General features: G+C 44.5%; 1 protein-coding gene across 1 annotated transcript in view; it reads right to left on the reverse strand.

Moving 5' to 3' along the window:
• Positions 1–3,189: 3,189 nt before the first annotated feature.
• The window catches only part of efl1 (elongation factor like GTPase 1), an 80,066-nt gene continuing 57,667 nt past the window's right edge, over positions 3,190–25,588 (reverse strand). The window contains 8 exon segments of the mRNA XM_030119166.1: positions 3,190–3,731; positions 12,646–12,831; positions 15,135–15,479; positions 15,482–15,551; positions 15,764–15,968; positions 18,120–18,170; positions 18,173–18,245; positions 18,605–18,734. Coding sequence (XP_029975026.1) covers positions 3,543–3,731; positions 12,646–12,831; positions 15,135–15,479; positions 15,482–15,551; positions 15,764–15,968; positions 18,120–18,170; positions 18,173–18,245; positions 18,605–18,734 — 1,249 coding nt within the window. The 3' untranslated portion in view covers positions 3,190–3,542.

The raw sequence follows: 25,588 nt of genomic DNA on the forward strand, positions 1-25,588 counted from the left end.
CCATGCCAAGGTCATTTTAGTAACTTTGGTATTTATGTCTATTAGACTGATTTAGTTGTGGAAATAAACAACCAAATTCCAGGAACTTTTGAGGATCGCAGTGAGAAGAGGCGCAGCGCGAGGAGAGGAACAGAGAGGATGTGTTTTCCTCACCTTCACAACTCTGAGTCACTTTTTAGGTTACAAACAAACCCAAACGGTGAAACAGCCCAGAAATAGACTGGAGGTGTCTCTCTTTGCGTGTGTGTGTGTGTGTGTTGTTGCCTGTCCCCGGGTCATTATTCACAGCTGTACAGCCTGTAAATGAGCCATGTGGTTCTCTGAGAGGAAAATGTCAACAGTGTGCTCATGCACGTGTGCATGCACGGCGGTTATCGTCCTCTTAGTTACCCCTGACTGACCCCTTAGGCCCGCCCTCCAGTCATCACCAGACACCTGGACTAAATTGTGACACACAATGCCTTCATCAATCAGCACACTCCTTTAAGAGTGTGTGTGTGTGTTCTCGTGTTACCTCTCCACACACATTCATCCGCTCACTGAGGCTGATTTCGATCTTTCTTCTCCTCCACTGAAAGACGTTGGGGGGTCAGAGTGGGCGCATGAGGGCAAGTGAGGGAAGAATGAGGTTCAAGATGGATGAAATAATGAAAACAGCAGGAAGTTCGCACACCGTGGTGCTCTGTTTCTGAGACTTCTTACTTGGTCTTCTCTGACTCTCGCCAAAATAAAACATCTTGTTGGAAACAAGCTGTTAAAAAAAACAAAAACCAAAGCTTAAGCTGCTGTGCTTGTTCAGTGTTTAACTTCCATGTGCTCAAGTTATAGTGAAGATACTGAAAAGTGGGCAGCGGCGGCCCGTCTGAGGGATTCTGCCTCGGCCCGGCAGTAACAAACACTTCCATGTTGAGGGTCAGCAGAGGAGTGTGTGGGAGTGACATGAAGAGAGCAGAACCATGGAAAGAGCTGGGAGGATAACACATTCCTCATTATGCTGTGCTGAGGTCAGCGTAGCTCAAAGAACCATTAGTCACCGTTTCTGTTTGTGTGTGCAAACCCTTTTAGGAAACATCATGCATGCATTAGTCAGGTTTTGGTCTTTTAATGCTGTAATGGCTTCACATCCCTGAAAGAGGGCTCACCGCTGTGGTACGATAACTAAAGCCCTGCCCAGTTCCACCATATTTGTGTTTTCCCATTTACATAAAACAGCTTTCCTTTGGGGTCTGGGTAATGAAATTCAAAAACGCGAGGTTAAGGATGGGGGGGGGTGAGAGCTGTGGAATTAATCCAAACCACCTTCTAAAGAAAAATTACCACAATTTGTTCAGGAAAAAAAAATGGTTTTCAATTATGCATGACTGTAACAGACTCTTTGATGTAGGACAAGTCCATCCGGCCCGCTGCATTAGAGGAGGTCTCCGTGGAGGAGCCTGCCAGCCATTAACAGGGAGCGGACGAGCCGGGCGGCGCTATCAGTGGGCAACGTGGCAGAAGGGGCACGATCACATGATAACAGGGCTGTGAGCACCCTTCCTGGAAGTGGGCCACGTGCACAAACCTGACAGCTATAGATCTGACTGTGTTCCGGCACAGAGTCGTGCTGCTCATGCATGACAGAAGTATGAAATCCATTTCGCCCTCACACCAGGTTCCAGCATCACTGCAAAGTATACTGAACTATTTGGATGCTTACATGAGAAATTGGCTGTGGCTCGGAAGGTAAAGTGGGTTGGCTTTCAATGGCAAGGTCACAGGCTCAAATTCTACTTGAACAAGACATTGAACCCCAAATTACCCCCAATGGATGAAAGTGACCAACATACTAAAGCACGTCGGAGACTGATTCACCAGTGGAAAGAGTTTTTTTTAATACTTCATTAAATCTGTTTGGGAAATTTGCCTTGAACCCATCCTACTCAGTGGTGGGCGGCTGCAGTTCAGCCTTCCAGGGAACTGATTGAAGTCGAGGGTCTTGTTCAGTGACCCACAATGGAGACCTGTCCCCTTTGGAATTTGGGCCCAAAAACTTCTGGTCCCAGGTCCACTTCTCTACCCATCCAGACCGGGGTCTACAACCTGACCGAAGAGCCATTTGACATTTGCCACCCAATAAAATAATCTGTCTGGATCAACAAAACAAGGCAATTATCTGAAATGAAGAAAAAAAAAAGAAACATTTACATACAAACAACCTTCACAAATTGCATTCATTCATGAGTTTTCAAAGCTACAAGTAAGAAATTTAGGACTACAATTTTCTGCCTTTGTAGTCAATTTGAGTATTTTGTTTCTTAGATTTTTCATATTGCAATTTCCACTGTATTTGTTGAAGCCGTTTAAGCTATTTAAAGCTGTGCTTTTTTCAGAGATTATAACAGTTTTAAATTTAACAGCAATTTTACCTCAGACTTTGTTTTTAGTGATTTTCCAATGTTGTTCCAGCTACTTATTCTCCGATTAACATTTTCTGAGCAGTTCAAGCTATTTTCTTAGCTACTTCATTGAACTCAGGCAGTGAGATCAATCAGACCACCAAGTGTTATGACTGGTTGGAACCTGTTTGTCACCATGGGTTGGAGTCCTGGCTTTGTGTGTGCAGTTTGCATGTTCTTCATGGATCTTCAAGTTTTCAGCAGGCCCTCCTGCTTTCTGCTAGCAACTCTACATTACCCAGAGGGTGTGGGTGACTGTGTCTGTGTTTGAAGTATACCGTGATTCCTTCCGTCGTTCGCCAGGATGGACCCTGCTTCCAGCTGGATATTGTGGTATGAAAGACTAGAAAGGGGTTCTCTCTTGTAAGTAAATTGCGAGTATCGAGAGAAACAGTGGAACACAGTGTTTCACTCTTTGCTGATGACATCTTAGTTTCTGTGTCAAACCCAAACAATATTATTCACTTAATTCCGTCAGTTTCTGAGATGTAAGCTAAAACCTCCTGACTGAAGTGTTCCCTGTAAATACAAAAGCTGCTATTATTTAAAAAAAAAATCCTGTTTACTGGAGGAGGAATACCCCATTAAATCTGAACCAACACTTATCCTGATAGTAACAGCGAATAAACATGTCTTACCTTCATCACACCTGTCTGTATGTTTGGATTTTTTTTCTAACTTTTTTCTGTTTAAATGAACACAAGGTGGTGATTTAAACAAGTTTTTAAAAGATTTATTAATTTTCATTCTTCTCTTCTTAAACCTTATGACTCATAAGAGTATAAAACTTGAAAATCAACTATTATTTCCTCAAAACTACATCTTCATCACATCAGTCTCTCAGTCATTGGTCGAAACAACGTGTGTGACAAATATCATACAATACCAGACCAGGAGGATAACAAAGAAGCTGTTTTCATTTTAATAAAGGACACGCTTCTTCTGGATTAATCTGGAATTCACTCGATTATGCACAAAGTTGCACATAAGTACATTTATCTGTTAAAGGGGAAAAAATATGCATCATATTCAGGAAGCAAAAGCAAAAATGCATCCAATGGATTCAAAAGCTTAAAACCTCAACAGGAAGTGCACTTTGCTTCTCGTCTACTTGTTCTTGCTGAGCGTCCTCTGCTTCTCTGCATGCTCCACGATCTTCTCCTCCACGTAAAGCCCTTTGCGGCGGCGGACTGCGTTCATATACTTGAGGGCCTGGTTTGCAGAGTCAGCCTTTTCCCCAAAGTGCAGATATTCCTCCTCTGTGGTGGGAACCCAGTATGGATCGCTGCTGATCACCTGGAACGCAAAGAAGAAGAACAGGGACTGTAAAAAGAGAGGAAAGTTCCCCGTAACAGCACATTAACATACTGTTTATCTGTTGTTTTAGGGTTTTCTATAAATGGTTCGGATAATATGAGTCATGGACTCACAGTGGAAAAACAGAAAGTCGAACTCAATAAGGAAGCTGCAGTAACAACACGCACACACACGGCGTATAATTAGCGGTGTGTGTACATTAGCAGGCTGTGGTACGAGTGTGTTATGTAACTATGAAATGTAAGGGAACAAGCGCAGTGAGACTTTGTGTAAGATAACAGGCTGCGGTGCGAGTGGAGAGCGTGTGAGGTGACAGGCTGCAGTGGAAGTGTGTGTCGGGCCACGCTACACGTTAGGTAAGGTTCTCCAGTACGAGAGTGTCTGAGGTAACGGACGCACGGCTGCGTGAGGACGGTGTGAACGCCAACGGGCTGCAAGAAGTGCGAGGTGAATGGAAGAGGGAGGGAGGCCGGTGAAGGACAACGGACACAACATCACTTTGTGTTGAAGATAAAGGCACCTGTGAGATAACGGCCTGAAATACGAGAGAACGAGGTGCATGTAAGAAGAAGCAGCTTCATGCAAGTGCATGTTACGTAATGCTGTAATTTAACTGTATATGTAAGATGAGGGACTGGAGCATGAATGATTCATGCTTCATTAATCCCCGTGGAGAGAGTTATTTTTTCCCCGCATTGACAAATCCTGCTCCAAAACAACACTGCCTTGAGAGAACAGGTAAGTTAACGGGACGCTGTGTGATTTATGGCGACGGTACAAGTGAGATACCAGACTGCGGGACAAGTGCATGTCAGGTAACAGACTGCAGCAGGAGTGTGTGTGAGGTGAAATGCTACAATGAGAGGAATCCAACCGTGTGATGTGGAGCAACTGGCAGTCAACTTTTATCAAAACGGCTAAAGAAAAGTAAGTCTGATGTAGTTATAGAGTCTTAATCTCTCATTAGTCCAACCTAATTATCATAAAGGTTACCAAGTTATGTGAAAAATGTGTAAAAAAATCACTGAAACCCCTCAATACCAGATGCTGTCGAGGGAAACTATAAATTTGGGTTTGTAAACAGCTTTGGAACCTGACTGGATCAGTGTGTGTGACGTCCTGATGCATCCTCAGTGTTACCGCTTCACTTCCTGATCTCCATCATCACAGATCTCACATCGATTCCAGACAAGCAAATGAAACCTCTTTTACAAACGGCTCATAAAATCATAAATCAGGTATTTCAAGACTTCCCTGTTTGATCAGTTTAATCACAAATTACAACCACACAAAGAAAAATATACTTTCACTGTATAGATGTTTGATATCTTCCAAGTTTTTTCATCAGTTTAGAATCCAACTCATTAAATCTAATCAATAAACTGAATTTCACTTTTCAGCTGCAGGAGACCAGGATTACTGATGTGCTTCAAATACGTCCGCTGAGAAAACAACTCAGAGACGCAGTTGAAACAAAACACACATGGAAAAATATATGATACCATAAATAGATGCACAAAAGGATGTATGCGCGCACACACATACACACATACTAAACCCAACGCTCACTCAGCGACCTTAAACCATCCATTCATTTAGGAAATACAGAACATTCTTCACTGTGACCTCCATTTTTGTCCCCACAGTGACATAAGTCCCTGTGGGTGAGATGACACACACAATAACACAAACACACACACACACACACATACATACACACGTTACAATTACAGTAGCAGCACACACACGGCCGGGTCCTGCACCTGTCTCTGGTTTCACTGGGACAGATGGCAGAGAGCGAGCTCCAACAACGGGCGGATTGTGAGAGATTGTGAGACAACACACACACACACACACACACTCACACGCACACGTGCACGTGAGCAGCATATGCCGGAGCACAATGGCGTTCGGCGGGGGGCGCAGAGGGACGGGGTGTCCTGCAACAGTCCAACGCCTCACAGAGTGGCTGAATAAATGATGCTGAATGCTCAATGTCAGAAACTCGCTGTTCACACGGCACAGCGGGAAAAAGTTGAGAAACAGGAAAAAAAAAAGTTGTAAATTTGAAAAAGTGCAGTCCTGCCTCGCCTCGACAGCATGCTCTCCATCACGTGGCATCAGCGCGAGGGTAAACACAGATGTGAGTGTGTGTGCTTTATATGACAGTGTGTAAACCTGGTTGTGTATTTTTCAGTTTGAAGCAATCGACACTTTCAGGGTCTGACGAAGTTTGCAGGCAAACTGTGAAGAGTGAAGGTTAAAAAGAGGAAATGCATCTCGTCAAAAGGAGGACAGAGAATCATCGTCTGCGACGTTCTTTATGTCTGTTTAACAATTAATTACTGCTGTGAACTCTAAATGTGTTAAAACTCCTAATATGACAATTTCTCTTCACAAACGTCACCAAGTTACAACACAAATGAAGACGTTTTGAAGTGACGATAAGGTTACTGTTTTCATTAAGGTGCTTGAATTCAGAGAACCTCAGCAGGAAATATAACAATTAGAAGTCAATGAATGCAGGTATGAAAATCTGTATTTACAGTTTTTTTCTTACAACATGAAGACCAGGACCTTTTCTCACAATCATGTTAACGGGGTTCCGAAGAAATGATATACGAAAACAAATGAAATTTAAACTGTCATTTATATGGTTGAAAAATCACTTTAGAAATGAAATTTGCTGCAAAATGTGATTGAAGCATATTTAAATGATCAACATAAGGCTCAGTGGAATCATAAGTAATAACTGTAGACTTCAACCGGCTTTACATGATGACAGTTACATGTTGAGAGATAATTCGAGCATCGTCATGAATAAGCTGACCGGCAGCCGAAGCGAGCAGCGGAAGGATTTGTTGAGTGGCTTCACGTCTCCGGCAGGCAGCCGGGAGAGGCTGGGGCTGCAGACGCAGGGGAGAGCCAATAATTGTTGGAATAAGGGGTTAATAGAGCACATTTTCGGACGGTCTCTCCCAGAAGGCATTCACAGCTTTCTAATTGCTTGTTAGCTGTGTGAAGAATGAGAAAAATGGGAACTTGGGAGATTTCAGTCCCGGCCTGCTTTCTTCTCCTCCCTGCATCAGTGAACACACTGCTGGCCAGACTGAAGCTTCTGCTGAAGGAACGACTCCTTTCCAAAAAAACACTTTCGGATTTTGTCCTGCTCTGACTTGCGTTATTTCAGATTTGCTTTAATTAGTTCTGGGCCTTGGTGTTTTTTTTTTTAACCAGCGTTATCTCCTGGTGGTTCCTTGTGTGTCTGGTTTTCTCATCAAGTATTCATGTCTTTATGTCATTTGAATGTTTTATGTTTGGTTACCAGCTGTGTCTTCTTATTCTTTTTTTATAATAGATGGAGTTTTTCCACTTGAATAATTCTTCCACCATGACTTGATCACATGCAGAAACATTCTTCACATACATGATCATAAATCTGTTACCTCCAATATAATTGTTATTTAAAGACATCTGATATTCAGCTGTAGCACTCCGCTCACCCTCCTCTGGTTTACATGATATTTATATTAAAAAAAATAATAATAAAATAATCCGAAATATTGATGAAGAAAATCTTTTGCATAGTTGAGCAACAGTAAGAAGCGGTGGTACTGTGTGCGCTGGGAAAACAAAACAGCCGCCAACCACTAAATAAAGGTCATTCTTGTCTAAAAGCAGAATCACAGTCAAGGTCGTACTGAACATCAACAGCTGTAATTATCTTCCACGGCTCAATCACAAGATTTATCACAGCAGCACTTTCTCTAATGTGATACGGCTGAAAATAAATTCACATAAGGACAGAGTAAGAAATATTCATGACGTGATTCCAGGAAACTGTAATACTTGACCCTGCCCGGCTTATTCAGTGATTCTTAAAGAACAAACCTGAATAAATAATTTCAAAAGATCTGAAACTACGATCGGAGCTTTGAGTAAACCTGATTTGTTCTGATAAATTCATTAAAGCAGAGGATTAATTTGCTCATTTTCTCCAACGTTATTAACTACTGACCCACTTCCACTGCCTCTGAAACCAGGTTGGAGGTTGAGTCAGCATCAACAGTCGCCGTGCGCAGAGCGGAGCGGCGCTGTCAGACAGATGCTCTGGACGATCAATACAACACGAACTCACACTATCCTCCAGTCTATAGCTCAACAAAAGCCCCATTCTGATGGAAATCTAATGTAAACGTCCCCGCAGGAGCCGCTAACCCTCCAGTTACACAACAATGCGGCGCTCAGAGCCGTCCCGGCCTGCCTCCGCCTCCGCTGCTCATTCATATGGTAATCCCAGATTCCCGGGCCATATCAAATCGCTGTCAGGAAGAAACGCTGACATCAGCTCTGAGCAGCAGGAGAGTCCCGAAGCCGAGAGCGCCGGCCCACCGCAGGGGGGCTCGGCCCCAACGCTTTGTGAGGCGGCGTCTGCACGTAAATGAAATCAGACAGACAAGTCCTAATGAGGCAAAGACAAAGCAGGCGGCACAATGCGCCTGCTGGATGCGTTCGTGTGTGTGTGCTCAGAGATTTGAGATTGGGGGGGTTAATGTGGCCAAAAGGGTCACGGTCGTCCGAAGACCCTATAGACCTTCTATAGGAGGGGTCACAGCCAAATGGGGTTTTTATCAGGGGCGCTTTCTGGAATCAGACACACAAGTCCCATCATCCAGGAAGCTCAGAGCAACATCTATCCTCACACCTCACCACTCCTCACTCAGATATATGAAATACAGCCCGCAAACAAACATCCATCATCTGTGCTCATCATGGGAGTAAGTCTCCTCAGATTAACTACCTTAATGAAGTAAACACGCCTATGCAGCTAATTCAGCTTGTTCTTTTCAACTGAGTTCAACACACTGGCCTCGTTTACATGACGTTTTCAAGAGGAGACAGAAAACGTATGTTCTCTTTTAGGTGTCTGTTTACACAAAAACGATGCTCTGGTGGTCCGGCATGCTAACAGGTCCTGTGTCTTGTTTGTCCGATGCTAGCATTAACAGACAAACAAATATATTCACAACTTTTACTAATAAAGTAAATTCTAAAAACTCAGACAGGACGCTGCACTGCAATTCAAACTGGCTAAAAATGAACCGTCAAGATAAAATCACGTATTTTAAGTATGAAGATTTGGAGTTTGGCCCACAGCTCTGACTCCGTGTGAAGAATTAACTCTGTTTCACCACTGTGATCCTCTCAGGTTCAGGGTTTCAAGGATTTCAAAGAAGCTTTTGTTGAAATATTTAAAAAGTCTTCAGGTCGCTCAACAAGCCCAAGCAGGCTCGGCTTTTTTCATCCTTGATGACTGAATTAGAAGTCAGAGGAGCAGATATTTTCAAAACCTTCTCATAAATGTTCAAATTTCAAGGAAAGCACTAAATAAGAAAGAACAACTAAACTAAAAACACAAAAAATGCGAAAAAAGAAAAAAAAAAGATCTTTCACTGTCCTGTTTTGTCACTTGCAGGTTAAAACACTTTTAGAACTAATTCTATGTGGATATTTGGTCTCAACCAGGTTTGGATTAATATAACACTCATGTCAGCAGTTTAAGATATTTTACACTAAACCATGTTGCTGTAGGTTCATGTCACTAACATGTTTACCTCATGCTAAAAAAACTAAATAAAATAGACCCTAAATCAAACTTCCTGTACAGAACATTTTCCTTCAATGAAGAATTGATGCAATCATACCTAGAAATCCTCAGAACTTCAGAAATATTCTAGGAAATATTCAAAATTGAATCAACAAATTCTTTAACCTGTCCTTTAAGTGGTCACAGATGAACATATAAAAACAATAATATTAGACTCTTGATCAGACTGAGAAGCGTTTTTATTGAGATCATTTTATTAAACAGCTTATGAAGTCTCTTTTTTCGTTGTTGCTTTTAATTAGTCTGTTGTTTTTCAAACCGAATCTCCTGCTCCTAATCTTTAGGTGTTATTGTCTGTCTTGATTAGCTCCACCTTTAATCAATCAATATCTAATAACGTCTGCCTGCCTGCGGTTATTTGTGACTGCAGAGCTGAAAGCTGAAGCCGAGTCAGAGAGTTCTGTGCTCTGTGATCAGGGTTGGCTTCGTTTCGCTGGATATATTGAACTGTGGAGTCTGGGCCTCACTGACATCAGTGCAGTGTGACGGCGGCGTGTTTGAACCGCTGCCCTTTAAACAGAGCGGAGCTGAAATCCCAGAGACGCGCACGACGCCGGATCAGCTCTCTCTCTCTCTCTCGCCACTGGGCGAGCCGCCACCGAACATATGGCCTGCAGGACGTTGGGACGCGCGCACGCCAGAGCCAGCCAAGCGGCAGGTAGAGCCGCTCCAGCACACATGATGTCTATGGCGGCTTTGATTCCAGCTCCCCCCCCGAAGGGAAGCGTCTCATTAACCAGACGGCCTCATTGACCCACAGCCCCACATAACCAGCTCAGTCACACTGCAGCTGCATGCGTGTGTGTGTGCGCGAGTGTTTCTGTACAATGGCTTCAGACATGCAAACACACACGGGTGTAGCCATTATTGTGTCTATTCAGATTAGTCAGGGTGGAGTCGGAGGAACATGGAGGAGGGAAGAGGAGCGGATCACGGCCGTGCAGCAGAACCCACTGATGAGAGTCACTCTCACCAAACTGGATTACATAAAGAGCTTCAGGCCGACTCGCTCCGGGAGACTGCTAGAAGAACACATTAAACCAAAGTGGAGCTCTTTGGAAATGCTGTACATGAGGTTTATTTGTTACCGTTTTTTTTTTTTTTTTTTCAGGCTAGAATAGGCTACTGTAAAACACGGTGGAGGCAGCATCATGCCGTTTGGCTGAATGCTGCCTTGCAACCATGAGTGACATTATTTCTTCTTTGAGGTGTTAGGAATGGTATGGGTGTGTAAATTAGGGATGCACATGGTTAACCGTTTAACCGTTAACTGAAAACAGGAACTTTGACCGATTAATACTATCGGTTATTTTTTTTTTTTTTTTTTGCTCCAGCTGGAGCGGAGCTCTCCACAGAGCCCGTGAGTCTTCATGCTGGCATTATATTACAGATATCAATGACGGCGCTGCAGATGACACCGTAAGTCACTGATTAATTCCAGTTGCCTTCATGTTGTACAGTAGGGGAGGGTGTGTATCTTTGTGCGCATTTACACATGTGGCACAAAACTGACCTTACATTGAATATTATTTTTCATCTCCAGACGCCGCCAGTCGTCCAGATTTACAGTGAAATGGTTCGGTATGAAGCCGCATCATCCAGATAAACATTAAGCTTCATCAGAACTGTTTAAAAATCGGATTTCAGAAGCTAAAACTTTATTTTGGAAATCAGTCAGAACACACAAAGAAATCACCAGTGTGCTCTCTCTCGGCATACAGTCTGGGCTCAGCTGTGCGCGTTCATGCAGGTGCACTGATCCACACACTTGAGAAATCTTTCTGGCACTACAGACTGTATATCTGCTCCTTTATTACAGATTATTTAGAGAAAATTAAGCACATACATTGTCAGTACGTTATCATTTAATATTAAAGCTTATTTAGCCTTTTTTTCTGTTTCTGAATCACGGAGGCGGCGCCGGAGCGATTAGATACTTTCACTTCTGTCGGCAGACCTTCTCCTCCCTCCAGACAGAGTCTGTGTCTCTGTCCATGAGTTTTTCCCTCTCTGAGTGTCTTCCTGTGGAGCCATCAGGCTGGAGCTCCGTCTGCCGTCACTTTTACCGTCATGCTTTGTTTGCTGTGGCGCTCTGGCGTATGGGTGTATTGGCGCGACCTGCGCGCAACGCGGTCACAAAATCCTGCTGCTGCAGACGTCCGCGGATCGGTCCGCCTGGACCCTAGCGGACAGGAATTCATGACGATTTCTACGTCACGCGGACAAATGTGCAACGCACACCCAGGCAGACATGTGAAGCATGGACGGGCCTTCGGTTCACGGTTATTAACCGGTTAAAGGGCGTCGGTTATCGGTCATAAAAAAAAATTGAAAATGTGCATCCCTCGTGTAAATGTAACAAATATCCTAGAAATTGTCTTGTCAAAGGCTCAGATGATAAGAGACAACACTATTAGTGTTTAGTGTCTTGTTAATATGATCAAGGAAAATGACGTCTATCTCCAACTACTAATTTGGTTTTAGATCAACCTGTACGAAGTGGAAAAATGCTGGGAAGAAAATTATCCCTGTATTCTGAGTAAGTTCTCAACATGTACATAATTAAAAAAGAAACATCTTCCTACATATAAAAAAAGTCGTAATCGTGATGCATTTTCCGCAAACTACAGTTACAGCATATCACAGAACCGTCACTTGAAGAGAAATGAAGAACTTCTATGGTTGAAAGAAACGGTTAAACTTTAAACAGCCCAGCGGTTTAACGACCAAACTTCACCCCATAAAACAACTAAAGAGCCCCAAACTCCTCCTGCTCGTTGCAGCTACTGATTGTGTCGAGTGGAGAACAACAGAGATGGAAACGACCCGTCTTCCTCTTTTTGGAGAGTTATGAGGCAGCTGTTCTCCATCAGGACCCTGCGGATCACTTCGGTAGAACATTTAACTCAAAGGAAGTTCTGCATGACTCAGAAAGATTACGACCCACTGCTCCACATAAATTATTCAAATATGGCTCGGGCCATCTATCTAAATTCAATATCGCTTTATTTAAATTGATGTCACTGGAGGACTGGAGCCAATCCCAGTCTGACTCTGGATGAAGGCAGGACACACTCAGCACAGACGGAGAGACAATCTCTCACATTCACACCACTCTGGAATCAGCCATTAGCCTCAAACGCGGGTTTTCCGGTTGCTGAATGATACTGGAGAACATGCAAACTCCACACAGACGGGCTCTGAACGCTGGGGACTCCCGATTACCTCCCAGTGGCTGAACATCAGCTGGGGACTCGCCAGTCCGCTCGTCCTCTTGCGGATCTCGTCGGCGAACCCGAAGCTCTCGGCGACGGGCAGAACCGCCTTGATGATGAACATGTCCGTCCCTTCCTTCATCTCCTCGTGGAGGACGCGGCCCTCCCGCTTCCCCAGCACGCCGTAGACCCGGCCTGGCAGGACAAACAGCCAACACAGGAGTCAGTCAGGTTCTGATAACCCCCCCCGGTGAACTGAAAAATGTTTATCAAGAATTAAAGCCCTGAATATATTTATTCAAGTCGCACCTCATATATTCTCAGTGATCTAATGGACTCCAGCAGGGTCGACAAACAATCAGTGAACAGAACTCTGGCCTGGAAAAATAGGTTTTCACTTGAAAGAACAGCTGAGTCGACTTCAGCACAGCAGTTTGGGAGTCAACGAGCTCGATCCATAAACCGACACACGCCTTCAAATCAGCGGCTGAACGGAGGCGTGTCGGCATGAGCCCTGCTTCACTCGCTCCACCTGCTCCGGTCCGGCCGCCGCGCCGATTCTGAGCGTAACGAGCCGCCGTGGTCACTAACTAGCCTGCAGGTATTGTTTACCAACATGCTAAATGACATTTCAAGCCTCATTTTCGTCCTAATGGCAACGACTCCGGGAGAGAGGCGGAGCTGTGCAGCCGTCGGTTTTCACCCTCGTGTAACTGAGCTCGTTTTCGGCTCGTGACAGAAACCTCTCTGGTTTAAGCTGTGCTCATTTCAGCACTAGTTAATGTATTACTCTTTTATATCTGGGTAAAAGATGCTTTTTGGTTCAAAGGAACATCGTCAGAGTGAATCCTGTGGTCATATAGCTTCATACCTTCATGCGTGCTGCTTTTGCCATTTCTACAGAAATATTTTAATTGTTAGTTTTCTAAAAATAAACTAAATAGTGAAGTAAAAAAAGCTGTACAGCACTTTTGATTATTTTCCTTGTCTTTTATTTTTTGTGCTTGATCAAATATTAAATCAAAAGTGATACGTTCAGCTTTACCAAACCATTTGAATTAAGATGTTGCTTTAATGCATGTTTTTCCTCCTGTGGCGGTTTTTATACTTTTATGACTTGAGGACTGAGGGAAGGTGAATCCATTGACTCTGCTGCCCTTCAGTCCACCTGCTGGAGCTCTGTAATGATGTGTCTAGTTAAAATAAATTGGACATGTTTATGAGGAATCAATGCCTAAAAAAACCCCAGAAATCCTCGCTGCAGGACTCCATCATAATTATCTTTTTTTGTTTTGTTTATGTGGAAACTTGTTTGAACCAGAGAATGTACAGTAGCGACGGCTGCCGGCTGCTCATTACTGAGTCATTACAGCACTAAATGACAACCAGCAGTGTGACAACAATAATCTGGCCTTGTTTTTTCCATCGCGAGAGGAAACGCGGTGGTCGTTCACATTCAGCTTCTGGAGCTGCCGCAGGACGAGTCGGGCCAACAACAGACGCACACATCTGCACTGTGACGCTGCTGGACACCATCAAGTTGTATGAACTTTAATCTTAAAGAAAATCTGACTCTTCCTATAAACGACATTTCAAGTGAAAATGAAAATTAATTCGTTAGTGTCCACTTCTGTCCTGTGTCGGTTTTTTGCATAAGTGTGTGTGTGTGTGTGTGTGTGTGTGTGTGTGTGTGTGTGTGTGTGTGTGTGTGTGCGCGGGAATTCAGTGTCGGTAACAGTTTGCGTAGCAGAGGGATAACAGGAAAGCATCCAACTGGGTTATGAGCGCTGTCAGACGGATCATCAATCACAGGCTGCGCCGAGTCTGATGAAGAAAGAGAATTTATGAGGGCCGAGCGCGGGGAGGCTGCAGTTCAGGAGTTCAGCGCTAAAAATTTAATGAACCTGCATGATTTGAGAAAATAAGAGTGGAAATTGAGCCTGTGTGAGTCTGAGGTTGTGTAATTCCTTCGCCTCCTGCCAGGACAGACGGCGGCGTGTTGAGCTGCTTTTGTGTGAATTCAGAGTTAAAACTGGGAGTAAAGATGTTGGTTCCTATTGTTCAATTTACACTCTGCTGACATAATGAAGCCTTGAATGTTAAAGCTTTCATTTGTATGCAAGCAAGTCAGTTCAAGAGTGGTCAGCACTCAAAAATGATATATTTTGTGCATCTTGTATCTTCAGAACTGAGGATTTATAATCACTATGGGGGAAAAAAGGAGATCGCAGTCAGAAAAGAGCTGAAAGTTTGTTGAGTTACAGGGGCTTTTCTCACGAACACCGTCTGAGAAAGATCAAACAAAAACACTGTAATTCGATTAATTCTGCATAATGTGAAAAAAAGAGGAACCTGACCTTGTGCCTGTTTCAAATCTTCTGCTCCAGTTTAAAGGTGCGGATATTCCAGGTCAAAGTAATCAGATTATGGTAATGAGGGGTCTGGACGCCTCTCTGATTATCATTTAGCCGGTGTTGAATAAAAACGAGCTGCCATCACCAGCACCTCTGCCGTTGCGAAGATCTCACAGGTGTACATGGCGGCCATCAGCCTCTGGGGCTGAGCCTGGAAGGCGTGGCGGCAGGCCTCCTTCATGGCGGCGATCAGCTGGCCGGACACGGGCCCGTAGCAGTCGGAGGCGGTCGGGCCGGCGCCCGGCCTCCTCCTCTCCCGGGGGTCCTGCTGCTGCTGCTGGGGCGCGCCGCGCTGGACGTCCCACCTCTCCACGGAGAAGCACACCCATCAGCGGCTCCTCGCACATGGGCCCGCCAGCGCCGCCAGCTGGAAGCCGCTCACGATGCTGTTGTCGAAGTCTCGGAGGAGGCGTCGCCGTGCTCTGTCGCCGGCTCAGGCACTGCCCACACCGAGGGTCGCTGGTACGACTCCACGCTGTTCAGGAGGATGTTGGGACCGTACCTGCAAAGGACAGAAACACCTCTAGACCCCCGGCTGCTCTGTGGACGCTCAGGACTCACAGCATGAGGAGCTTTTCAGAATTTCATTCATTTGGTATCAAACAATATCTAAACAAAAAAAAAAATTCTGTGGTAATTATTAATATTTACTCTACTGACGCCACATCGTCTCCAGACTGGATCAGTCCACTCTGAAGGTTTTAACGAACAGACCTGCGAGGTCCAAAAGCCCAGATCCTGTCCACTGCGTTCCTCCACTTCCTCCCCTGCAGCAGGCTCTCCAGCCGGGTCTTGAGCTCCGAGATGGCGTCCTGCGTCCTGACGCTGATGTCCAGGCTCTTCCCCTCCCTCAGGGACATGTTGACCTGCTCCAGGGTCCGGATCACCTCGGAGCTGTTCTCCAGCAGACTGGTCACCTCTGGGAGCAAACACACATTTCAGCTCATCAATGTATACAGATGCTGCTGCGATTTCCTGGTTTCATGAACAAATCCAGACTGAAATTTGCTCCATTTGGTATTTTCCTTCTTGTTTCTGAAAGAGGGGATCAAACAGTCTGCATTAGAAAACTGCACATCCCTGAAAATGACAGTTTAATGCCGGCATCCACTTGATAGAGTGGTGACTGTGAGGAGCCAGAAGAGGGCAAGGTTTAAACTTTCCTTTCATGTAAATCACAGAGTATTAAACAATAAACGGCTGCAACCCACTGAGAGAAGAAAGTGTGTGTGTGTGTGTGTGCGCGTGTGTCACGGCTCCCACTTATGTGATTCACAGTGCAGAGGTGAACTCTGCGAGGAAGAGGCGGAGCGGCGCCGCGATTCAGAAAACGCACAGTTGGGCTGTTTGCTGTGGCTGGCAGCTCCACATATGAGCTGTTTTCTTCTTCTGACGTCGAGGTTTAGGGTGTGGGACGAGCACAGAACAGTTTCAGTCAAGAAAGACGACGACGGAGCAGATACGGTGCGTTCATTAAGTGATTGTGATTCTGTTGAAGTTCTTCATCGCGCATGGTCAAACTGGGACATGGTGTAGGTGGGGCTGCAACTGAGGGCCTGTTTACATGACAACGCTTCCAAGTGAAAACAGACAGCTGATTGAAAAGGTGCACAAGCACATGACAGTAGCAGTAATAGTTATAAGTTTGTGTGTATGTGTGTGTGTGTGGAGGCACCATTTAAACATCAATGTTTCAAGAGAAACACTTTTGTTTCCAAATACTTGTTTCAGAAAAGTTTCCCGTTTACACAGAAACAATATGGAAACAACGTCCATTTTAGCGGAAATGGCAGAAACCCTGAAAAACCTGTAGTTTTCATGCTGGGTCGTTAGTGGTTACGGCAGCCCAGAAGGGCCAACTCCACAACGCAACAGCAAAATCCCCAACACAACACGAACAACCACAACACAACAGGAAAAAACACAACAGATTTTGCCAGTGCCCCTTCTGGGCCACCGTACGTGGATGTTTGTTCTTTAAATAAACCACGTGCACACGGAGAACAACATGTTATAAACCACGTACACAGACATTCTGAATTACAGACGACCGAGCTGCACGTCCTGAAGGATTACAGTCAAGTCGGCACCAATCCAAGTCGGCCCTGCCCAACTCGGCACCGCCCCCGGGATACAGTCAAGTCGGCATCAAGTCAAGTCGGCCTTTTGGAGGGGGGGGGCTCTCAAGGGGCCGAGTTGGTCGTACCGACTTGACTGTAAGCTGCTTACCAACTTGGCCCGAAGCCTCTTTTTATCCCGATTTGCACAGTTTTTTCGTGTCGGCTGCACCGCTGCTTCCTACGTAGCGGGCGGCCGGCTGGGCTGTGCAGCCGCGATTATGGTAAAATGGTAAATGGACTACACTTGTATAGCGCTTTTTACCCTGCATGACAGAGCCCAAAGCGCTTCACACTGCAATATCACATCACCCTTTCACACCATACTCGGTGGTGGTAAGCTACTATTGTAGCCACAGCTGCCCTGGGGCAGACTGACGGAAGCGAGGCTGCCAATCTGCGCCATCGGCCTCTCCGACCACCACCAACCATTCACTCTCACAACTTTCATACTAGGCAAGGTGGGTGAAGTGTCTTGCCCAAGGACACAACGCCAGTTTTACGCCTGCGGGAGCGGGGATCGAACCGCCAACCTTCCGGTTATAAGACGACCCGCTCTACCAACTGAGCTACTGTCGCCCCATTATGATGTGATTATGATGTCAGGCATCATAATCACACAGTTTGTCCTCCAGTCTCCCAACCGGGCCGCACGGCGGGCTGCACAGCCCAGCCGGCCGCCCGCTACGTAGGAAGCAGCGGCGCAGCCGGCACGAAAAACTGTGCAAATCGGGATAAAAAGAGGCTTTGGGCCGAGTTGGTAAGCAGCTTACAGTCAAGTCGGTATCGACCAACTCGGCCCCTTGAGAGCCCCCCCGCAAGGCTGACTTGGCTAGATGCCGACTTGACTGTATCCCGGGGGCGGTGCCGAGTTGGGCAGGGCCGACTTGGATTGGTGCCAACCTGACTGTAACCCCGTCCTGATGGGTGAACTGGAGTTATGACGGTCGTACCTTGCGGCAGAGGCATCGCTCTCACGCTCACGGTGGCCAGCCTGTTGGGGTGGTCAGCGTGACCAGACCACTGGGGTCCACTTGCAGGGTATCAGAGGAACGCCCCTGAGAAGCCTCATCCTTCACCTACCGACAAACAGGGACAATTCAGAGACAATAGCTGAGTGGGAATACTTAGAATTTTGCAAGTCGTATCTTGTGCAAAGTAGCGGTTTTAAGAAAAACATAAGACTTCAGTATGTAGTAATAATTCTTTAAGATTCTTTGTTCGCCTGTGGCCAATGTGGAGCTGCTGTGATGACTGAGTTTTCCATGTGGGATGAATAAAGTCTAATCTTAAACTCCTCAGTGGCTCCATTTTGGTGTCCAACAGCACAAAACCAAGCAGCACGACTCGCTCCTCGGGACGTCTCCGAAGCGTTCACTGCCTGGTTCCAGACCAACACCCAGCCACACGCCAATAGCCAGCTACGGAGATGACTCACCTGATGGATGATGGCCACTTTCTGCTGCTTGCCCAGGTCTTCGTTCACCATGTCCACTTTGGGAGGACGCACCACCGTCTCCCTGAAGGGGATGATGGGCTTGGACGCACTGATCGCTATTTTTGCAAACCTTGGAAAAACAACCAGCACGATCTGTTAGTATTGTCTACATAATTCACTCTCATGGGATCAATTTGAATACGAACATCAGAATAGGACAAAATTGAAAAACTCACAAAATCCTTCATGTGATTAAAAATTATTTTTCAGTGGAGTAAGTTGCTGTATTGATGAGAGAGAACTTAACTACTGACTCAAAACCTGGTTTGAGCTGACCTGCTGATGAATCAGTTTATTCATGTAATTCCAGAGTGAAAATCATCCCAGAGCGTTAAAGCAATCAATTCAGTCACAGTAATCACGACAGCAAATTTCCATAAATGCAATCACTGGGTTGTGCATCACGTCGAGTCTAATAGTGCGAACACGAGTAATGCAACGCAAACATCAGCCTATCACTGATAGTACGATAATTAGATCATTTGTTAAGCCATCAAGCAAGTCCGTCAATTAAAAGCAAGGCAAATGACTGATGTGTTCGGTGTTTTTCAACTCCTGACAATAAAAAAAAAAAAAAAAAAAAAAAATCTACCTGACAGAGATATTAAATGAACAGACAGGAAGCCAGAGCTCAGCAGAGAAAACAAGATGTTAATCTGAAGCCACTGACACATATCTGGACTGAAAATGAAAAGGTCAACCAGCCATAATGATAATAACATTAAATAAAACAATAATTAACCACAACAATCAACTGTTTAAAGCAGGGATCTCAGAGTCAAATGAGCTGCTGATAGTACTGTCGTTTTACTTACTCGTTTTACTTTACAAAATGTCTTTTTCTCACAAATATATCATATAATACTACTGTAAAATGTGGGTTACGATCTTTTCCTTATTCTTAAACATCTATTTGAACACTTTCAGCTAACAGATAAGCTAATTACTCATCTTTCCTCTCATTCTGTGGTCATATGAAGGAGGCCACATCTTTCCTTCAAACGCCAACAGGTCAGAGCACGACACACACAGACACACCTTCCACACACCTTATCCGACAAAAACCTTCTGCTGTGCGGTCTTCTTCCACACTGGACACCACAGCACATCAGGCTTTGACTACTAGTGTGCACACACACATGTCTTTCAAACAGCATTTCTCTACTGGCGATGCTTTTTTCAGCACATATGGATTTTTTTTTTCTTTTTACATTTTTTAACAAATAGAACATTTACATCATTTAATTTTAAAGCAGTGGTGTCAAACTCACTTCAGTTCAGGGGCCACAGTGTAATATCACCATGAGAGGACAAATAAAACAGAGCCATTACAACCTTTACATTTGAACCCAAAATGTTTTGTTTGTCGTAGTCCGGACACATGTTGAAAATTATGATGAATACTTTAACAAAACCAAATAACTACCACAGAAAATAACTCCAATCTCAACATAAAGTCCATTTTAATGAAACCTGGTATAAAATACAGTGAAATGCCCAAAAAACTGTTACATTATGAATGCTTTAACTAACTCACAGTTTGAGACTCCTGGTTTAAACTGTATGTCAGGCATTTGTGTTGCTTTAAGTGGTGGACGAGCGCGAGTGCTTCAACTCCACCATCCTGACTGAACATCCCCATTATCAATCCTCAATTAATCTCACTTTTTCATTTAGTGTCAGCAGTTCATTAACACACGTGTGTTTTTCCAACGTCGTCTGAATCCTGATCGTGAATAACTGATTTGTTTGCGGTTAATAGACGGCCAATGCTGGTTTTTCAACACGTTGATTAAGCCTCTTGTTTTTATAATAGGCTTTAGCCACACCACCACAGATGCTTGCTGGCTGACCCCGGGGTCACTGGGTCATGTTTAGGCAGCGCAGACACCGGTCTGAGACGGCATTACTCATGACACGCAGACAGAGGATCCAGCCTCGTTCATCCAGGTTACAGCCCGGAAAGAGCTCACTGCCTCTTCGTTCCTCAAACTGAGGTCGAAAAGGGAAAAACGCAGGTTTTTCATGAACGCGTGGAAGAAATCAATTTCTCTGCACATGATGGTCAAGAAGGGAAAACACAGTGCCTCTGAAATGACACTGTCTGTGAAACTCTCCGTCAAATATCCTCAACTCATCATTTCTTTCTGGGCTGTGATAAGCGTGTGACAGGGCAATCAATCAGTTGTATGTGCGCCGGCACCGATTCCCCCGACGGCCTCTGGATACTTGGCAGTTGACCCAGTTGTGAGCGACAGCCAGGGACAGGGAGAGCTCTCAGCGGTGACGGCACCGTCTCCTGCGTGCTCCGGTGCACTAAACCCATTCCGAGTGTGACGCGCCGCACGTCAGGCCGCTCGCCAGCGCCGTGTCGCAGATGGCTCGGCAAATCCTCGTGCAACCCGTTCACCTCAGTGACAAAAAAGCAAGCGAGCCAGGCCAGGCAGGACATGATAGCCCTGACGGCCTTCACTGACCCGACAACAGTACATCACAAAGCTATGACTCCTAACACCACTGGTGTGTTTTCATTTAAGAAAGTGTTCATTTTATGACAGTACTGCTTATTTACTGTGTTTTTAGCATACAAATAAAAGAATAAAACACACAAACACACACTAGGCATGTTGACTCGAAGCACGGTGGAGGGAGCATCATGATTTGAGGTTGCTCTGCTGGAACCTGGTCTACTTTCTCAATCAGAGCCCAGAGCTGAACCCAACAGGGAAGAACCGGCGATGACGAAGATAAACATTTACAGCACATCCTGAGAATCTAATTTAAAAGAAAAGGCGAACGCCACATAATGAGTCCTGCATGAAAAAATAAAATAAAATCACATCAAAAGTTGTTGAAAGCAGCTTGGTAAGATTTGTTGATTATGCTTGATAAAATGTTATGAAATTGGGTAGAAGTTTGCAAGCTGAAACCCACTAAGGACTTGTTACCTACTGTGTTTTGAGCAAGGCATTATACACCAACTACTCCTCACAGCTCCTAGGAATGTGTTGCTGTACAAGAATGGGATGATATAAAGACAGAGATATTTTTACTCAGGGGATCAATAAAAGTACCTAATATCTTAAAGTTTGTGATTATTTAATGGCTTTGTTCAATAAAGACATATTTTTGTAGAATTATTTTGGCACATTGTTTTTTTCTTCAGTGCCTAAATGGGTTTAGATCACAATATCTGTCTGAAAACTTGTATTTAATAAGACATTTACTACGACGAGCCAAAAAAAAAAGTTTCCTGTGCCAAGCTGCCATGAAAACAAAAGACAAAAAACCAGGAAGACAGCGATTGACTCTGGCAGCCAATAAAGCAGATTCTGACCTCGCTGGCCATGAAGCAACATCACCTGCATGTGAGCCAGCAAACTAAAACATAAGCCAATCGCCTGCTCCTCCAGCCAGATATCTATCAATCCCATCAGCCCGACACTGAGCTAAGCAGGCGGCCAGCTGGTCAGTCCCCGTCCTCCTTGGCCATCTCGGTCCCAAGCTGTCTGGCCTGGCGCTAAAGATAGAAGCGGCACTACTTGTGGCCTCCTTTCCTCAGCTGGAATCCCTCAAACACGGCGCAACAGGCAGCGCCGCGGAATCCTAATCCACTTTACCGACACTGACAGAGACTTACTCCAGAGTCATGTGTCAGACAGCAAGGACGGCCGATCGGCTCCAGGAACACTCCACCTTTCAGTCCCGACGGGGCGAGAGCCTGTTCTGAGAACACAGCACCAACTAGTGGCCCAACGCTCAAACTTCTGGCAGCGATCACTTCAAAACACTCCCGTCTGAACATGAAACTCTGAAGCAGATTGTTCATCATCCCAACGTACTGAAAGAATTCCTCCTGAAGGCTGCTCGGTCGCTGCGGATCAGGCGGAGGAGGTGAAAACATCGGACACAGCTCTGCTCGGTTCCTAGAAGGCTTTTCTTCCTTCGTGCTCAGCCTTCTCGTGCAAACTAAAGACTTAAGATTTCATGGTCATGAGTTGTAAACCATCACAAAGTAAAGCTGATGCATAAAGAACACGTTTAAAAATTGAACTGATTCATTAAACAGCCACAGGACGACGGACCAACACCGTGGAAACATTTCAAAGGCATGTTTTAAAAATCCAATTTACAGAGAAGAAGAAGGCAAAATACTTAACAAGCTAAAGGACGAACTTCAATATGAGGTCCTTTTGAAACTAGATGCATTGACTTATGTCCGTTTCAGCAAATGCATGCATAAACATTTGTAATTAAAAATTAAACAACGTAAAGTGAGCACTACTTTAAACAAACATTCAAGGCAAAGTAACAGTTCAATGAGGATGTGAACCCAGTCTTCACGTTTTTCTTTTGAAGAAACTTTTCTTTGACTGAATATGAATTTCTAACATTTATTTGCCTTCCATTCATTCAGCTATTCTTCATTTTAACTTTAAACAACCTCATGTTTGCTCATTATGAAGTAAAGATGGCTTCTTCGCCGGCTTCCAACAAATGTCAATCAGGTGTAAATCTGAATCTATGATCCCTTTGACAGAGGGATTATTGTAGCTTTTAAATGTTATGTGTTTTTGTATGAAACCATTTTGTGCTATAGTTTTGTCTTGTATTTAAGCGCAGTAAAGGTGAGGATGTTTGAGGCATCAAGAATCCCACATCCCAAGCCTCCCGATGAATTTGCATACTCCGCATTGACGTCGACGCACTAATCTTGCACAAAACATGCAAAATTGCAGGTAATCACACGAGGCTGCTCTTTTCGGATTCGCCCAGCAAAACGGTGCGAGGAGTCGAAGCACCGTGAAGTAAAAAGGGCTTTGACCGGGTGCTATCAGACAAAATGCCTGGTGCCCAGCAAATGACAGAAAAATAGCACAAGATTGCCGGTCATCAGAGATGTGACAAAGAAGCTGGAGAGCACTTCAGCAGCGTGTTACACTGCAGGGATACAATCCCTGATCAGACGAGGCTCCTCACTGGCAGAGTGCCGGGACGGAAGTCACTTCAGGGTAAATGTCACATTATGCCAAATAAGTTTAGCAGCGGGCGTCTGTGCCGTGAACTCGGTCGAGTGAAGACAATGCGGAGCTGTAGATCAGAGAGGCGGGCCAAATTGAAAACTTGGTCCAGTGACTCTCTTTGCTTTCAGTTAATGTCTTTCTGCTCATTTCCAGACCCATTTTTGGCTAAATTGATCTCAATTATCTCCTCATTGCATTTACAAATTGATTTTTGTGTTTCTGGTAAGCAGCGCGATCAATCACATCTAATCATTCGGGGTGTGCACTGCGTTGAGAGAGGGATGGGACACTATTATCACAACAAAAACAGACAATTGGAGCCCATTTCAGGGGATAATATCATTACACAACGATAAGCCATAACATTATGACAACTGGCCTAATTTCATGCTGGTCCACTTGTGTGTGTTGCAGTAAGTGGCAGCGATATGTGAGCTATCGGTGCTTCTTTGTGTCCTAAAAGTTGTTAAGTGCTGCCTCAGTGGCCAAACACTGATTCTTGATTGGACTGAGATCTGGGGGATTTGGAGGCCAAGTAAACAGCTCAAACTGATTGCTGCTCTTTTCAAACTCCTCCTGAAGTGTTCTCACTTTGTTTCAAGGCTGTTTTCTGTAATTGTCCTAAAAGCAGCCACTGCTGATGAAGAATAAATGTTTAATCAAAGTGTTTACAAGGTAAGAAACCACGCGAAGCTGGGTGGAACATCTCAACATCCACATGGAGGGAAGCTGTTAGCTAGCTGTTAGCTACCGGGTCAGGATTTACTGTCAGTGAGCTGTTAGCTTTGCTGTTAGCCACTTCGGTGAAAGATGCCCCAGCTGTGGTGCATTCAAGAGCCAAATGAAAGTCCCGTTCTTTTCAGGTCAGGAGTCTCACTCATTTCTCAGTGAGGAGTCGGCGCTTCTATTTGTTCACTTCAAAGGAGAAACACTCATTCACAAAACTGAAATGGTACACAACTGTTGACAGCATGGAAAGGAGGAATAGCATTTGAGACAGTTTGTGTGACGAGGTGGCGATTAAAGGCAGCAGCCACATTAACACCGGAGAACTATTGTGAGGAATTTCAGAATTCAACTTATTAATGCAGGTTTTTTGTTTTTTTGTTTCTGTATTTTTTTGTTTGTGGAGCAGGTGGCAAGGTAGGTTTTTAAACCAACAAATTTCTTGAATCATTGTTTGCTGCACAATTTCTTGAAGAGGAGAGGGATCCTGAATGTTTCCCCACTTTAATGTCTCCAATTTGGAATTTGACTATGACTCTCCTGAACGTGTATGTTTGAAGAAGTTAAGCTGTTCTGAAACATTTTGTCCATTCATGGACGTTCTGTTTACCAAGAAGAATATTCCCTGCATTTTTTGGGAAATAAATCACATTTTAAAGAATATGGTGAGATTATCATCATCAAATTAAAAAAAAATAAATGAGATACTTTTTTGCCCATACCGTGCACCCTTATGTCTCACATTTTTCACCTCAAATGACTGAAGAGTTTCTCTGAGAGACTGCTGTGCAATAACATCGAAAAGAAGATAAAAATGTTTGTTTGCATATAATTTTTAAAAGCTACAGGGAGTCACCACAGAGGGAGCTGCAGACCCTGGCACAGAGAGTGCGCTTTTTATATTTGCACAATTACTGGATCAAGGCCAAGATGTCTCCTTCACGTAAATAGAATTGTGGCCAAATATGCACATTGGAGCAAAACCAATTCCTGTGCCAACATCACATTTCAGAGCAAATCCAGCAGCGTAATTTGGTTCTTTTGGTCAAAACAGTCCAAATTTGCCAGTTTTTCCTGGCTCATTAATTTACTTCTGTCATATTATTGTAGCTTCTCGGCTTTTTGTGTATGTGCGTCACATTTGCCTTAAAGATTCAGCTGTTTTGCTTCTGTC

Source organism: Salarias fasciatus, chromosome 1, assembly GCF_902148845.1.
Source record: "Salarias fasciatus chromosome 1, fSalaFa1.1, whole genome shotgun sequence".
In the NCBI taxonomy this organism is placed as follows: domain Eukaryota; kingdom Metazoa; phylum Chordata; class Actinopteri; order Blenniiformes; family Blenniidae; genus Salarias; species Salarias fasciatus.